The 17087-nt window shown below is 43.8% G+C and overlaps 3 protein-coding genes across 3 annotated transcripts; 1 reads left to right on the forward strand and 2 right to left on the reverse strand.

Moving 5' to 3' along the window:
* Window positions 1–451: 451 nt before the first annotated feature.
* tmem169b (transmembrane protein 169b) lies at window positions 452–3874 on the reverse strand. The gene is made up of 3 exons (XM_040202361.2): window positions 3648–3874; window positions 2670–3081; window positions 452–2579 (listed from the first exon to the last, which is right to left on the reverse strand). Exons 2-3 carry the CDS (start codon window positions 2941–2943, stop codon window positions 1945–1947), a joined length of 909 nt encoding a protein of 302 aa, XP_040058295.1. The 5' UTR covers window positions 2944–3081; window positions 3648–3874; the 3' UTR covers window positions 452–1944.
* Window positions 3875–5210: 1336 nt separating this feature from the next.
* LOC120834201 (uncharacterized) lies at window positions 5211–8321 on the forward strand. The gene is made up of 7 exons (XM_078091165.1): window positions 5211–5892; window positions 6550–6679; window positions 6746–7249; window positions 7323–7458; window positions 7541–7582; window positions 7673–7700; window positions 7786–8321. The coding sequence occupies exons 3-7, from the start codon at window positions 7212–7214 to the stop codon at window positions 7911–7913; spliced, it is 372 nt and encodes a 123-aa protein (XP_077947291.1). The 5' UTR covers window positions 5211–5892; window positions 6550–6679; window positions 6746–7211; the 3' UTR covers window positions 7914–8321.
* On the reverse strand, window positions 8134–16730 carry pfkla (phosphofructokinase, liver a). Its single transcript, XM_040202080.2, has 22 exons — window positions 16358–16730; window positions 15148–15221; window positions 14974–15051; window positions 14103–14292; window positions 13292–13457; window positions 12820–12864; window positions 12635–12743; window positions 12416–12511; window positions 12173–12265; window positions 11887–12012; window positions 11725–11789; window positions 11503–11566; window positions 11252–11398; window positions 11091–11161; window positions 10615–10702; window positions 10361–10513; window positions 9870–10034; window positions 9722–9783; window positions 9501–9612; window positions 9272–9371; window positions 9055–9160; window positions 8134–8960 (listed from the first exon to the last, which is right to left on the reverse strand). The coding sequence occupies exons 1-22, from the start codon at window positions 16440–16442 to the stop codon at window positions 8813–8815; spliced, it is 2343 nt and encodes a 780-aa protein (XP_040058014.1). The 5' UTR covers window positions 16443–16730; the 3' UTR covers window positions 8134–8812.
* Window positions 16731–17087: the final 357 nt, after the last annotated feature.

The raw sequence follows: 17087 nt of genomic DNA on the forward strand, positions 1-17087 counted from the left end.
AATGTATAAGTATGCAGAGATTATTGTATGCGTACATTAATAATACAAAAATACACTCATGACACAAATCCCCCACTCCCAAACAAATGGGACCCACAGTCTGTGTTGTTTTAACCTTAAATTGTTTCAAAATTAATTTAACAAAAACAGACCATACCACACGGATCTCTACAGGTTTGTAAATACGTATTAACCCTGACTGTGTTTTTATCTCTATACTGTTTTGGGACATATGGATTTTCTTCAGTAAGCCTCACAGTGTCACACTGGGGTGCCAATAATCACATCCCCCAAACCCCAGAAAGCCATCTGCATTGGTTAGGACCATGCTGGGATGTATGCTTTTTTCCCAGACATAATGAGTCACACCAAGATCATCGACCTGCTGTTTTTGTTTTCCCCAATAGAGAGGAAAAAATGTTCACATAGTTTTGATGTAAAGACATAACACTTTATTTAATTTGTGTATTTCTTTTTATTTGCATGTTTCACAACATGTGATGTGGAATACAGACTCAATCCACAAACACTGATGAATTACCCCAGCCAGTCAGTTCTGAATATAAACGTCAGAATGATTGAATCTGATCTATTTAAACCAGCTCCATCAGCCATGCATTACAACCGGTGCATGTTGGCTGTTTGCAATACATTTACTTCAAAATTCCAGAGTAAATCAGCTAGGTAGTACAATTTCATGAGTTGAACTAGACTTAAATATTAGAAATGTATAAATTAAATCACCAGTCAAAAGGTAGAAAATTACAGTGAACTGTTTCGCTCACGTGGGAAAATAAATTGTGAGAACAAAACCAGTACTTTGAAATCACATAGCATGTGAATGGAGCCTTAGATTACATGAAACATGTTACTTCACCAAATGTTTCATCTTGTCCTGACTATGGCTTCAAATCGTGACTGTTTTTACCTGCCGTGGGCCCCTATTGATTCCACTTCCTCTCTCTTTTTGTACTCTGTCACGCACATATACAGATACAGTACAGAAGACATCAGCAGCAACACATGGCGGCATGATTTTAATCAGCCTAGATGCCCAGACACCAACAAGTACCCAATCGCTGGTTATTTCCTGATGAAATACAGTTAATTTTTGGAATATGCCATATGTAAGCACAATACCATCCACAATAACAGAGTTATAAAAGGATAAGACTGGTAATATTCTATATTTTTCTTATTTTCAACAAAACCCATAAAAAATCACCGCTGGTTTAATGTTTCCAGCATGTTATTCCTATGTATCAAAAGCTTGACGTAGCTTATTCCACTGAGCCATACACATTAAAACACATCAATGAGGCACATTGTTGATGTTGTTCATTTGGAAAAATATAAAGTAATGCCATCCGTATCCTCAAAACTACATGCTGACAAAAACTGCCCATGGTAAGGTGCGTATATTGTCTATTCCCGATAAAATCCACTGGGTCAGTTGCTAACTTTTTACAGTCACTAATCCAGCCTCACTTCCACTACAACATGACAGAGTGATTATGATGGCTTCACATACAACACAGAAATGAAGATGCATTTCAAAGGCCTTTGAAATGCATCTTCATTTTGATTTCAGTGCACAGCTGAGTGATCACACTTAGTTACAGATATTTACAGATGAAGGTAAACTTGGTTTGACTTTCAGGCGTCAAATGAATGACCACCGCCAGTTAATCTAAACCTACCTGTATTTACAAGGTCATGCGTAGGAATAAGTGATTGAAAAATAACTTACATGAACATTTCCACTCCCACGCTAAAGGGAATCATCTAGAATGATCTTGATCCAATAGTGTTTTACAAAATAATACACAGTTCAGCATTTCAGGACAAATCAGGCAGTGTTCGGTTTTCATTTACAGAAAAGTAAACAGATTTCAAGTGCTTCACCGGGACTGACTAAAACGTTCTGGCATTTAAGTCCCAAATTCACACCGAGGACGTCTGGGCGAGTTCACTGGGAGCCTTGCTGTGCAGAGTGCCGGAGACGGTGTCCGAGTCGAGCAGCTCCACTATGCTGTACGGGGAGCAGTCCTCCAGTCCCAGCTTCCCGCAGGCCCAGCCGCAGAAGCCCTTCTCCAGGTCCCTCACGTCCTGCCACCACTCGCTGAAGGCCCAGGACACCTGCACCACGGCGGAGTACAGCGCCAGCGACAGCGCCACGGGCATGATGAGCATGGGGTAGAAGATGATGAGGAAGGGGCATATCGTGATCTTGTGCCAGAAGGTCCGCTCTTCGTTGTACACCAGGAAGACGTTGTACCAGGTCAGAGTGCCGTAGTAGAAGGAGGTGATGAAGGAGAGGAGGAAAATGACAGGGGCGCAGGAGAGGCTCCACAGGACGACGTGGGGTCCGTGGCACACGCCTAAACTGCAGGTGCGCTTGCCGCCGTCCCCGGCCTCGCACTCTGCGTCGAGGCGTTCCTTCGACTTGGCCAGATCCCGGATTTCCCGCTCCGTCAAAGTGAGGTGGATGTCGACGACCTGGCCCTTCTTCTTCCCCCGGGTGATGGTGCCCGTCAGGGTCACGTAGCGACTGTCTGGAGGAAGACTCCATCCTTCTCCTGTGGAGAGGTAGCACAAGTTGAGAAAATTACACAATGGCAAATTTAGAAATAGCAAAGGAAGGCGAGCAAGAAGTTGTTCCCTCTCACCTTCGCCAGTAGGCGTGCAGAGAAATTTCGCTCCCTCCTCCGAGCTCCTTTCTGGTCCCTCTTCAACGTCTTGGTCCTCTCCCGGCGCCCTCTCCATCTCAGAGCGGTAAACAATAATGGACTCCGGACGCGGGTCTTTCTTCTTCCTCCTCTTCCTCCTGACGGAAGGCCCCGCGTCTCCGTCGTCCACGTGGTTCCCCGATACCTCTGATCTTAAGGAGATGGTCTGGGGGCTTCCCTCTCCCTCGGTTTGAGGCTCCTCCACCTGTGCCATGCTGTCCCCGGAGCCACCAAACACTCTCTTGTAGGATACTTTCGGATGGCTTATGTGGAGACTAATAGTGACGTGCGGAGCAGCACAGCCTGTGTCCACCCATTATGTGTAAGTGTTCAATGTGAGGGAGATTTCCAGCTGACAGCAAAGAAACAAAAGCACACACACACATTGAGAGAGCGGGAGAGGCGTTATGTATAGCGGCGTTGCTTTTATACAGGCACAATAATGCACATCCTGGCCTAGATTCTGCACAGTCACTGCTTGAGTGATGATGACGACTGATAATAATAAAAAAGAAATCATCTAAATATCACATCATCTTTGATCACGTGAGCATCTAAAGACTAAATCGCTCTATATAGATAACAAACAAAGCGTCATTGATTTGTCCAAAAAAGGGGGGGCTTATCTCTCTCTCTTTTGCATGACAGGGCACCGATGTGCTATTAACTCTCAGGGGGTCCAGTCTGTTAACCCCACCGCCCTTACAGACACATCGAAGGAGAAACCTACACAATTCATAGACGAATACGGATTTCCAGAAATGATGGGAGCGGATGAAATCGACGACCCATTCTTCACACAGCTGATCCCCTCCCATTTAAATCCCACCCACGTCCGCTCTTTTGTCTGCAGACGACTAAAATACAGACGGAAAAAAATGTCCCCCAAATAGCGCTGAAATTGAGCTGTATTCTTACCTTCGGTGGTTTGGACGAGTAACGGGCAGTTAAACTGTAACGAGTGCGGATTAATCAGTGCATTTGTGCGGCACAATGCAGGAGCGCGCACATCGCAGCGCTGTGTTTCCAGCAAGGCGCTAACCCCGCCCCTCCAACCGGGCCACACCAATCCAGAAGCGTCATGTTCCTGACGTCACGAAGATTTATAACATGGCGGGGGTGCACATCTGTCCCCCGAGGAAACTATGTGGGAAAACAACCCAATATAAAAATTCACATCAGCAATCAAATTAATGCATACATATTGATCTACATATAAATATAAAATATTTTCGACAATTTACAAAAGATGTATTTGTAAAATATGATGCATTAACCGATCGACGTTAGACACCAATGTATTTATTTGCTGGCAAAATATTTCACTTTGAAATGGGCCAATCTGTATGATAACTGGGCAACGTTGCTGTTAATACTTCTGTACTTTTTGTTGAGTAACATGTTTTATTTGCTTTTGAGTTAGATTATTATTAAAACGTGTTATAGCTTCCCAGATGTGTATATAACGTTAGTACCTAAAATGACCGCAGTGTGCTTTTATTAACTTGGGTTGCTTTAAAAACTCTGCAACGTTTTTAAAGTATTGTAAAATACACAAAAAAATAATAATTAAAATGATTTTAATTAACATCTATTCGACAGGTTGATGCGCGTTGCCTAATTATCTGTCGGGGCTTCGTGGCGCGTTCGCTGGTTTCTGATTTCTGATCCGCTGTCAGCTCTTCAGGGTTTAAGCTGGTGACAATATGAACGACCAATTTTCACTTAATACCATTGACAGGCTGGTTTTTCAGTTTGGTGAGTTGCGTTATTGAATCTTTGGTACTTTTACACTTTAGTCTGTCGTCAGTTGATGTTTCCTTCGCCCGAAAATGTGACGTTTCACCGCCCGTTTACCGTTAGCTACTTGGCTAACGGATAGCTAATCATTATTAACGGTAGAAAACGTTAAACGGTAGTGAGAACTGAGGTGAGGGGATATGTGCTATGTGTGTACTACTACTACTACTACTACTACTACTACTACTAATAATAATAATAATAATAACATAACTAACGTTGGGTGTGCGTTCTTTTAAACATAATGACGGTTTGTATTGTTTGTGTGTTGATAGCTCTCCAGACGAGGGAGCTTTCCCAAAAGAAGAATGAAATCAACCAACAGATTAAAGGTAACGTCACCTGTGTCTCAACCTAACTAACGTTGACTAACGAGCTAAAAATCACCATATCTGGTGAACTGGTAAACGCTGTGATGTCACGTACCTGGTGAACTGGTGTCCATCAAGGCCTCGCATTTCTGTCCACAGTTTACAGAGTTGACGCTGCTGAGAGGAGGTCGTCCATCGAAGCGATCCACAGAAATATCCAAACACTTGAGGAGGAAATCAGGGCGAAGCAGATCACTGTGACACGTAACAAAGCAAATGCTAAAAGGTATGACGACTACAACACATTTGACATGTGACGTAACACGGGACTGACGTATGTTACTGCTTTTCATCCACGTACCACGTTCAGCATGAAGGCGAATAACACCCTGCTGCTTCAGTACGAGCAGACGCTGAAAGCAGAGCTGGAGGGCAGAAAAGCAAGTTACAACCACGACCTGTGAGTTCACCCGCCTGTGGTGCTGCATTGCATCTCGTATTGTTTCGTGTTAACAACAAAGGTTTTCTTTCGTAACCTAACAAGGGATGTCCATGAAGAGAGACTGGCGAGCTGCCGGAAGACTTTCCAGTCGCATAAGGAATATTATTGCAAAAATCCTTTAGCTCAAAAGCTCCTCACGCTGCAGGCTGAAAAGGAGGAGATTGAGTTTAGGATCAGGGCTTGTGATGATCAAATTACAATGAGACAGAAGAAGCTGGATCAACTCACTGGTAATACGTTTTTTTTATATCCTCAGACTTTGCTCTGGTGGAGCGGAAATATTTACCATTCGTGATGCAGTTAATTAAATGTCTCCTTGACCAGGTCCAGCCGTCAATTCTTTTCTCCCTGAGAAACTACATGCCAGGTATCGCCAAGCCAATTTCAAAGACAGAATAATGACACATTAAACTGATCTTAATTCACTTCTCTTCCTAGTGTTGCAGGTCAGCCGCCCACAGCAGAACCAGAGAAACAACTTGATACGGAGATGGAGGAGGAGAGCAATTCATCAATAGACATCTCTTCTCTTCATCTTGACCAGACAAAGGTACTCGTACATATTGAAAAAAGGCCAACAGATTTGTAAAGCTGGCAAATTTTTGCCATTGTGAAATGGCCTGATATTGACAGTGACCTCCATGGCATCCATGAGTTCCTTTAGAGTCCTAAAATGTCTCTGGTCCCACAGTAATTAGCTCACATCCCTCCCGATGGAAGTGCATCAGTCTAGCTGCACCCGCTACAGTAAAACCAGCGGCTCATTGTTCACTAACATTTTCAACGCCTCCGTGTGTCAACGTGCCGCAGTGGTTCAAGGACTCGCGCATAATTCCTGTGCCACAATTAAATACAATCTCCTGCCTCAATAGCTTCAGATGAATTGATCTAACATCTGTGGTCATGAATGCATTTCTCACATGGCTTTTTTCCCCTCGACACAAACCACTGCCCACAACAGTCAGTCACCATTTTTTAAACAAGCAGATTGCAATCCCATAAGTGGACTCGTAACAATCACCAAGGAAGATGCGTACCTTTAGCAGGTATGCCAAACAATCACATGGTGCATCCATGACAACCGCCAGCTCAGCACTTCAAATCACATGAAGTCATTGTGGATTTCCAGGCAAACCCTCGTATGCTGGACGTAAAGCCTATTTCATAAAGCTCGGGTCGTTAAGACGTGTTTTCATTTAACTTTCAGAATGGTAATCCAACTTCTGTAGAGGCAAGGCAGGACATTTGTCAGGAAAACAAGGTGCAGTATTCTACCGTCTGCCGCCCGTTCTCTGCAGAGGAAGACAACGAGCCGTGGTCATGCCAACCGTTGGGCGGTAAGTAGAGGGAAGTGGTGTCAAGTTTGGATATTTACGTCCATTTTAAACCCATTATTTCTGCAGAGGAAAGAGAGCCAGATGAGATGCACAGCAACAAGCACGATGGGGAGGAATCTAGACAAGAGGACCACGTCTTGGTATTGTCTCACTATACATAGACTGTCTCTACTAGTGTCCCAACCTTATGGAGTAAACCGTTCTCTACCAAAGTTTGACCGCTGATGGGACAAACGGATCACATGGTCCAGTGTAACCGTAAATCTGTTGTTTTCACATATTGAAATTTAAATATGGATTTAAGTGGCACATTTTAGACATTTCAACTCGCCCTGCTGGGAATGCTTTACCACTCGAGGTGTTTTATGTACATGAACAGCAATCCGGAGCGTCAGCCGCGCAACAGGCAGTCGAGGTCGAGGCGGAGGAAGTAGCCATCGGTGAGGAGGAGGCACAGAGCGAAGAGGACAACGAGGGACTCGCTGCTTTTCCGTCATCTCAAGACAGAAATCCCCAGTCGGCCCCGGTGGAAATGACAGCCGTTCCTCCGTCCCCAACCTTCCCATTTACGTAAGGCTTTATCTGACTTGAAGAATCCCTGTCAAGCCAGCCGGTGAGAACTGTGTCACTGGTGCATTTTCAGCTTTAGCCCTGCCAGCCCACCACGTCAAGGCACCTCCGATACCAAATCTCCAGCTTTCCTGTTCTCCCTGAACTCTGATCCCAGCACGCTGGCCTTCTCTGGGTTCGGATTTGACCGCGGCTCTTCTCAGGAGGAGGTGAGCATTGAGCCAAAGGAAAAAGTTTGACAGAAATTTGTTTCTAAATTTGTTTTGGAATGACCTCCAAGTTGCTTTGCAGGAGTCTCCTTTCGCTTTTACCTGCCCCCTTTTCAACGAGAAGGTACTACCTTTCTATTGTAAACCCTTTTCCTTTCACGAGGTGCTACTGGAACAGAATACTAAACTACTGTGTGTGTCTCAATCTTTTCAGAAAAACTCAGAACCGAAGTCTTCAACCTGTATGTATTAAGTGAAATCCCGCTCTTGTTGTGACGTGTATTATCCGCTCAGCGCTGCAGGTACGTACTGTCAATCAATTTATAGGCCCGGAGTTCCTGTTTGGACAACCAGAGCAAAGTGAAGCCTTCAAGTTTCCCTTTCTATCCCAAAACCCTCGGACAACCGACAAAGAGGACACCAGGGAGGATTTCCCATTTTCATTCAACTTTTGAGGAATCGATGACAGATGTCTGAAATGCTGAGTTAGTGTTTTTAAAGCAGTTTGTTGCTTATTTTCTTGGTTGACGACACGTCTCTTAGGTAAGGGTTCATGGTTGTAAAACTGAAGTCACGTTTAAGCATTGTTCTGTTAAATGGTATTTGGCCTTGTTAAAGATGATATCTTCTTTCCATAGCGCTTTACACGTTTCAAAGAATGTACTACTAACAGTGTTACTGTTGAATGACATTTAATCAGATACAGCATTATCAAAACAATACACAACATTCAGATCTCTTACATATACCTCTGTTCGAAGGACAGAAGTAGTTACTTCTATTACACTGTGTATCCACTCATTCTTGTTCTTAATTAATGAGCAGTGTTTCCTACACAGTGTATAAATACAATGAAATAACCATCTCACTGGTCCCATAAGTCATTTATATTCTTACACCGTGCAAATTGAACGAAATTTTACAATCTCAAATCACACACACATCACAACACTTAAATCTGATGATAGAGTTGCTCTAAACATATTTAGTAGCTTTCCATTTTAGCAGGGTAACATGGATTATACACACACATTTTACTTAAGGTTCCCTCTTGTTCATATAATATTCCATGACACACACCACATACATTTGCTTTGATATAATACATTCAGTAGTAAATCATAGAGTTTTAGCTTGGTGGCACACCCGAGTCTCTTGTTATTGCATTGATTTGGCTTCAGAGGCTTCATTGGAATCGCAGTAATAGAAAAACCTGCTCCTCTTTGGATGTATGAATACTTTTCAGAATGCTGACTCTCCTTTAAATTCTTCAGTCCAGTTAACATGCATTGCAGTGGGTTAAAAAACACTTGTGAAGTATGAAGTCTGCGAGGATCTCGCAGTGTCAGAGAACCTAGAATCCATGGTCAATGCTGATGGAGCGCCGAGTCACATGTTCGATCTCTCCAGGCACATATTCACAGAAGCTGGTTTGGTACTTGGCCAACATTTTTAGCAACGGACGAAGATTCATCCACCAATGCACCAGCGGCACCCGGTGCCTAAAAAAAAAATGAAATCAGATTTTATTTAGACTTATGATGCATATAATGCAATAATGCACTCTTATCATATGGCAAAAAAAAGATTGCTTACTCAAAATCAGTCCTGTCCTTCAGTTCGGTGACGGGGCTGAAGGAGATGACCTTCCTGTTGAGGCCGAGCACACACGCCGTATCCGGTGAGTTGGCAAACACGCGGCCTGGTGAAAAAAAATAATGTCTGAAACATGATTTAATCGATACATTGATGTGATTTCACTTTGGGTGTCTGAGCTACGTAATTGGACTTAATTCACTTAATGTAACTGTACCTTGACGGAAGTTTTCATTCAGTCTCTCTGAAATCCACTGGATGGCCTTCACACCCAACTTGGTGCCGAAATTTCTATCAAAGGGAGAAGGTGCCCCTCCCTGGAGTGCAGAACATGCGAGCAGTGTATGGATACATTATAAGATTCTGTGTCTTCAAGGTAAACTTGTGAGTTGCATTAAGTTGCAACTCTAATTGAAGACCTGTGTAGGTCGCTAAGCTGTGTTTACCTGCTGAAGGTGCCCCAGCACATTGACTCTGCAGTCAAAGATGCCTTTCCCCTCTGAGGAGTAGAGCCTGTGGATGAAGTCTGTAGTGTAGTTTTCATGGCATTTTTCATTCCTGTTATGACAGAAAAAATTATCAACAACGGAAAACCTGCATCCGACAATGTTTCAAATATATAGAGTGCAAAATTGTCCTTTGAAATTAATTGAGTACAGCTCCTCACCTCAGCACGAGACCCCGCTGGATGTCCTGCTTCATCTTTTCAGTCAAATGATCCACGTTGGTCTTTATATGATAAAAGACACGGAAAGCTGTTAGCGCTTTACACAAGGAGAGAATAAAACAGCAGAGTACGTTTATTTTGGTCTTACCTTCAGGTCGTGGATGTTGATGGGTTCTTCGTAGATGTAGGCCGCGTCAGCGCCCACAGCTATGCCCGTGCAGGTTGCCAGATACCCACAAAACCCGCCCATAGTCTCCACCACAAACACCCGTCTCTTGGTCCCAGAGGCAGACTGCTTGATCTTGTCGCAACTCTGAGGAAGAAACCAAAATGGCAGCGTGAATAAAGACTGTGGCAGCTTACTGCTAACCAGCCCCTCACCTACGGAGCTCACATTGCACAAATTGCATGTTGTTTATGGGCTACATCCAGCTACAGGGGTGAACTAAAGAGATGACCCACACCACCTTCTTCTCAAAGTTAAAAAACTGAAAACTAAACTCTGTTTTTCAACTCTGAGTTCAAAGTGTACCGTAGCGATGCAGCGGCTCACATTACGTGTCATGTTTTCGGGCTCGGTTGCTGTTAATCCTGAAACATCAAAGTCACACTTTTAATTTGCCATCTGCTCGGCTTTACCTCCATGGCCGCATTGACAGCCGTGTCTGCTCCCAGGCTGAAGTCGGTTCCGGGGACGTTGTTGCTGACGGTGGCGGGGATTACACACATGGGGATGCAGAGCTCATCGAAGCGACTCCGGGCTTCAAACAGCTGCAGCACACCTACGTAGCCCTTCGAAAGACAACGGCGGAAAACCTCTTTGATGCAACATTGGCACTGAAATGTATTAGACAAGTTGTGCAATTCTGGTTGTACGAGGTTGTGCTTCATACCTCAAACCCGCCGATTACAAGCAAAGCGGAGATGTTGAACTTGGTGATGGTTTCCACAATCTCCGCCATGTGTTTTTCTGGAAGAGTTCTGAAACATCACATCAATCAAAAATAAATTTCATTTGCAATTTTGCCATTCCTGGGTTGTATCACACAGCATTAACTTATCCTGTTACCTTGATTAAAGGTTTGCAATATTAGTTGGCTTATGTGAAAATTTAAGTAACTTGATCCCATTCTTTTCAAAATGATACATGATTAACAACCTATTTATAACTCAATTTAGATTTAATGCAGACTTGCTAATAGATTTTTTAAATTTGCCCTCAACGGCCATTACAACCAGGGACACGACAGAAATAAATAACACAGTTTAATGGTACAACAACAATTAATAAAACATGACTAAATCCTGCATCAGCTTTGGCCTTTCTTTAAATTTGTATCATGTCTGTATCACCAAAGTGTCTCCTCACCGTTTAGTCCCCAGCAGCGATCCCCCTTGGCCCGTCCAGCCGGCCACACTGTGCCACTTCATCTCAACAAGCTGCGGACAGACACGGTGTCAGTCCCCGACAGTCCAGCCCCAGATCTACTGCCGTGTGCTACACAGGCGTAGAGGTGGAAAAGCACTCACATTTCCATTGGCGAGTCCTTGAAAGCCATCGTGGACGGCGAAGACCTTCTGTCCGTGAGCCAGCGCCAACCTCACCGCAGACCTCACCGCGGCGTTCATCCCGGCAGCCGGAGCGCCCACGTTCAGGATGGCCAGGGAGAAGCTGGTCTGAGGGAACACCAGTCCAAAGAACACATTTTTGATAAACATTGATGATTCATTTACACATATTGAGGCTGCAACCGTGCGTGTTTGTGCCAGACGCAGATTACCTCAGACTGGACGGGTTTCTGGAAGGCAAGAAGCTTGTAGATTTTCCAGTTGTTTTCAAAACTCCTGCAAGAAAATCCTTATCTTTAGCTTGGAATAAAAAAGATCATATGATCAATTGTGTGCATGATTAAATCAATAATCCATCCAATCCAGAATATGTTGACACACATCAAGGTAGTTTTGTATTTTATTGTATTGATATAAATATTATCGTCTCTCACCCTCCGCGCAGTTTGATAGCCTCATCGAACCTCTTCTCGTTCATGGCAGTCTGCACCAATTTAGTCTGCAAATGACAGCACCGTCACAAGATTACACAAACCTCCCACTGCTTCCAAACGTGTCCATCAGAAAGGATTACAGAGAGGAGGAGAGCGACTCACCATCTCCACACACTCCATCAGAGGCAGGCGAACGGCATGGTTACCCGACAGGCCGATGGCGCACGGTGGCGTGTCAGGAGAGGCCTCCATCAGGGCGATCACCGCCTCCACCCCCAACTTACAGCTCTAAAAACAGCGTTTACATGCATGGATGTCGGTTGAAAGGAATCACCCCTTACACATCAGTAATAAACGCCTACATGAGAGCCATGTCCGGCATTGAGGTCGGCTGAGATGTGTATTTAAATTATATTATACCAAAAAAAAAAAATGGTATCTAGCTCACCAGTATTCGGTCAAATGCCGAGGGAGTTCCCCCTCGCTGAACATGGCCGAGTACAGTCACCCTGGTGTCGTAACCCAGTCTCTTCCCCACCAGCTTCAAAACACACATACAGGCAGTTCAGTGCGCCAGATCGACCTCTGCCCGTGTAACATTTGAATTATATATTCCAACATTGCAGGCTTTTGCGTCACACAGAATAAGACACCCATCACTCAGAACCGGTACACACATCTTTGAACTTACATCTTTTACGTAGGTGGAGGTGATGGGCTTGCCATTTGTGTCGATGGCTCCCTCTGCGAGGATTATAATGTTGAGTCTTGACCCCTTTGTGCGGCTCTGTGTTAAACAGATACCATCAAATTAGTTAGCACAGACTTTCTTCCAGTATTACGGAAATCTTTCCAGATCAAAGCACGTCTTTCTTCCGTAGTAACCGGCAAACCAACTGTGAAGCCTTACTCCCTCTAGACGATGGCACATCCGGTCCTCCCAGCCCTCTTGAGGAGGAGCCTCTGGAATGAGGAGCCAGTCCGCTCCAGATGCCAGTGCTGACACCAGGGCCAGATATCTGTAGCAACAGGACATTCGTTTTACTCAGTGACCGTGTGTTAAAGGAAGGCAAAGCGTGTTCAAGCGTTACTCACCCACAGTGTCGACCCATGACCTCCAGAACAAAAGTGCGCTGGTGGCTGTGGAAGGAACCCAGCGATCAGATTAAAGTATGGGAGCGTAAAAACCATAGAACTGAGAATTTGGCTGTTGTAGCAACATGCCGAGATCCAGGGGGGCAAGTCGGAGCACGACCATGGACATCACACCAAACATGGGTGTGTTGAACAAACGTTCCCCAATAAAGAATGCAGGACTAAATACACATTACGTGTAGGGCTGTAACCAACTATAGGATATTTTGAAGAATCAGACAGACATACACACACACACACACACACACACACACAAAATAATATAATAAGAATAATATACTAAATAATATCATATACATATAATACTTATATAAACAATTGATTGAAAATGTCTGATTCTTCAAAATATCCTATAGTATATATATCTCTCTCTATATATATATATATATCCCAACATCCCACCGTGGCTGACCTTTGTGCTGTGGTCATGATAGCGTCAATTATCTCCATGATGCGATGCAGCGCCGAGTCAGCGCCGATGGTCATGTCCGTACCGCAGAAGTCATTGTCAATGGAGCCCACAAGCCCCACAATGTTCAGATTGGCATGCTGCTTGGCCATAGTGTCGGTGATCCTTCCTGAAGTAGCACACACACACACACACACACACACATCATTCTAGTAGCTTACTATTATATGCACAAACGCAAACAATGAGCTTCCTACCACAAAAAGCACCACGTATTAGTTAATGGCAATGAGCCACAACAGGTAAACATCCCTTTGTCCATTTGTTAATCTAATATTATATAATTAACACAGATAATTCCATGACTGACTTGGAGCGTTATCAAAATCTCTGCATGTTTATACAAAGCATCTAACCTGCCCCCCCCCCTCCCTCCATCCCCCTCCAGCCCGACGTCAGACAGCTTCAGAATGACAGCGTCTCTCAGGCTGTGCTTGATGTAAGACGTATGTGTCCCGGCCTCTTTGCTCATCCATGGTGACATCTGTGTCAGCTGGTTAGCTCCAGAGGAAGCAGCGGTATACCAGATGCTGTCTACCATAGCTCTCCCCCAAGTATGCTGCAGATGGAGTGCTTTTGCACAGTCAAATTTTGCACAACTGTTTTTTTCTTTTTAAACGGTATTAGCTTCATTCAGTGCTGTTGAACCAGGCAGCAGCCTCCGGGCCTGAAAAGTGAGGCCAATGACTAAGTAGCTTTAACTTGCATCCTTTCTAGGTGGCAGGTGGCCACTTGTCTGGTTGCAGGCTATTACCTTTCTTTAAGAGTTCATCCAGCAGACTGCTCCACTCATTGCGGAAGATGTTGGCCCCGGTGAGGCTGCCGTCTCCGCCACACACGCACAGGTTGGTGATGCCTTTCTTCACCAGGTTAAAGGCGGCTGCAATCCTTCCCTCCCGGGTTGTGAAGGCCTTGCATCGAGCACTGCCAATCACAGTGCCCCCCTGCAGCAGAGACGTCATGTAACAAGTGACAAACCAAATAAAGACACAACATTGTTATCCGTCAAGAAATAATATCATAGTAAGAATCACAGAATATAAATTTTCTCTGTGCCTCTTAATGGCATTGTTAGTTATATGAATTATCTAAGATGGAAAATTTGATTTATTTCAAGCAGGAAATGGAGAGCGTAAGTAGTCAGTCAAAATATAGTATTGCTTTGATTACTGTGAACTGCCATCCATTCCCTATACAGCAGGGGGGCCCAGCATGTGGGTGGTGCACAATACAAAACACATTTTCTCCCTTATTTACAAATGCAGAAATAACAGTGGGATTGCAACTATGCATCTACAACTGATAAGGCTTAAACATGCAGCAAAGCCCCATACCAGGTAATAACCAGTATTAGACAGGTAGGGAGAGAAGAGATGGATGAAATCCCTAATAAAACCATAAAAGCACAGAAGAGTAAAAGAAAGAGGTATTAAAAACCAGAAATTAAGAAAACTAAAAAAGACACAATAGGCCTTTGTCACAGATGATGAGATGATCAATGGTTCTGCTTATAGCAAAGCTTGAATAGAACAATGACACCGTTGACATTATTTGTAACACCCAAGTCAAAACGTCTGACCTGAAAAAAGACCAAACTACAGCTACAACAGGAGTATTGAACCTACCAGCTGGATGATGTTGGTCACACTTTGCCAGTTTGCCAGTTTGATGTTGTCTCCCCCGTCTACCATGCCCTGGTATCCCTGAAAAGGTCATTTTATTTTGAAATATGTTATTTGAAAAATTTCTAAGACAATAACTCAATGCTTTACAGTGTCCTATTAATAGTAATTGTTTACCTCATGTATAAGATAGACCTTGGCCCCGACATAGATGCCCATTCTTGTTACAGCTCGAACAGCAGCATTCATCCCTTGAGCGAGGAAAGTTGCATAAATAAAAAAAGATTATAATATTTGCCTGCAAGTTTCAATACACACAGGCTGTTACACAATGACCCTGCATGGCAAAATCAAACGCAGGTAAAAGGTGCAAAGGTGCAATCCGCTCTCTGGTGACAGTAGTCAAGAGTCCACTGCAAGCGGCAATGATGTTGGCAGTGGAAGTACAATAATAAATTCACACAAGGTCAAAAGGGTGAAAAGGCAGAGTATTTAGCTCAATTGTCCGCTAACATCATATTGTGTAAAAAAAAGGTTTAACTGATAATAATGATACTTAATTAGCTTATTTATACAACAGACATATAACAAATGAAAGATGGCATGGAGTGCAGATACATCCACGTTTCCACATGAATGCATATTTACAAACACAGAGGATTGGAACAGGAAGTCACTGTTTATTCTCTGAAGGCTTCTGGAAACAACTCAACAGCAGATCTTTGTCTTTTACTCCTTGATTTGAACGTCTTTTTCCTCACAGGATTAGAGGGCTTTTCAAATGGTCTACCTCGGTTTGGTTAAACTAGTAAAACATTTATGAATAAATATTTATTTTAATGTCTCTCTGACTTCATGTGATTTCCTTTGCAGAATACCTATTTGCAGCGCTCCTTGTTTACCCTTTTCCTGTCTTTAGGTCTCCATGTTTGGCGTCACATCGCTGTGAATTGTGGGTAACTACCTTTGGTCGGGAGTCTGCAGAAATGCACATTTGTCAGAAAGTGTTTAAAAAAAGCAGACTCGAACTGTCTGCAGGAGCGCTGGTCAAACGGCCTCCAAGTGCCATCGACTCTCCTTCTTCCTCCTCAACATTCAACATCTTCCCACGACGCCATGACGGCTTTCCACCGAGCCCGATGGGATGTGGTCAGCTTAGATATGAGGTCAAGGATCTATCGACAGCAGTCATGTGGATGTGGATGCAACGACCTTTGACCCGTGAGCATATTCCTACTGTTATTTTTGATTCAATCGTATTCTCTCCATTAAAAAAACAAAACATTGCTGTTGTTTCACGCCGTTGTTGAGTTTGCCTAATATTAAAGAAGGTATTTAAAGGCTACAGAATGCAATGTAATGTAAATTTGGCCGAGTTAAAAGTCACCTTGTGCATCTCCGCCGCTGGTCAGCACTGCCATGGCTCGACCAGCTCCCGTCATCTTCAGCTTCTCCAAGTCCATCGAGCACATCTTCACCCCAAGTTCACAACACGAAACCTGCGTGGAAACTAAAAAGCAAGCGAGCCCGCAGACAGGTTGAATTGAGCGGTTCGTTGGGTAAACAGGGCGTTACTTCGGGAGTCGCTTCCTTGTCAGTTGTGGGCAAGAGAAAATTGAGTGAACGACGGAGCAGGAGTTACTACGAGCTGGCCCCGCCCAGGTGGAGAGAGCGCTTGCTTTATCGCTCGGCACCTTGCGGCGGTGCTGCGTTACGGCTTCGGCGGGCGCCACGTCATTGACCCCGCCTCCTCGACGAGTGCAAAAACAGCACGTACCACACGAACCACCCCACCCAACCAGGTTTATTACCACGCTAAAAGACTTAAAAACCTACAATATGTATGAAAATAAAGTGCATGATTTGCTAATGGGAGGGCCCCTTTTATAAAGTTTTATTCATTTTTATAATTTTCAGTTTAGTGAACACTTGACTAGAAAATACTAAATGAATCTTAATGCTTAAAACACTTAAGATTAGAAAAACGTGCTTCCCGGCTTTAAAAAAAAACATGTTATTTTCGTAACTACGCGTCACAAACATTGTTCATGGGAATTTAGATATTCTTCATATGTATAGCACTTTTGTTACAAAACTGTATGTTGCCGTAGTACTAT

This window comes from Gasterosteus aculeatus, chromosome 16, assembly GCF_964276395.1.
Source record: "Gasterosteus aculeatus chromosome 16, fGasAcu3.hap1.1, whole genome shotgun sequence".
Lineage (NCBI taxonomy): Eukaryota > Metazoa > Chordata > Actinopteri > Perciformes > Gasterosteidae > Gasterosteus > Gasterosteus aculeatus.

Excerpts from the sequence above, each read along its gene's own strand:
- pfkla (XM_040202080.2), bottom strand. The coding sequence starts at position 16,442 with ATGTGCTCGATGGACTTGGAGAAGCTGAAGATGACGGGAGCTGGTCGA. Across the intron at positions 15,052-15,147 it reads AGGTCTATCTTATACATGAG|GGATACCAGGGCATGGTAGA; the intron begins GTAAACAATTAC and ends TGACCTTTTCAG. Across the intron at positions 13,458-14,102 it reads GGATGAACTCTTAAAGAAAG|GAAGGATCACCGACACTATG; the intron begins GTAATAGCCTGC and ends GTGCTACTTCAG.
- LOC120834201 (XM_078091165.1), top strand. The coding sequence starts at position 7,212 with ATGACAGCCGTTCCTCCGTCCCCAACCTTCCCATTTAC. Across the intron at positions 7,250-7,322 it reads TCCCCAACCTTCCCATTTAC|CTTTAGCCCTGCCAGCCCAC; the intron begins GTAAGGCTTTAT and ends GTGCATTTTCAG. Across the intron at positions 7,583-7,672 it reads GCCCCCTTTTCAACGAGAAG|AAAAACTCAGAACCGAAGTC; the intron begins GTACTACCTTTC and ends CAATCTTTTCAG.
- tmem169b (XM_040202361.2), bottom strand. The coding sequence starts at position 2,943 with ATGGCACAGGTGGAGGAGCCTCAAACCGAGGGAGAGGGAAGCCCCCAG. Across the intron at positions 2,580-2,669 it reads CTGCACGCCTACTGGCGAAG|GAGAAGGATGGAGTCTTCCT; the intron begins GTGAGAGGGAAC and ends ACCTCTCCACAG.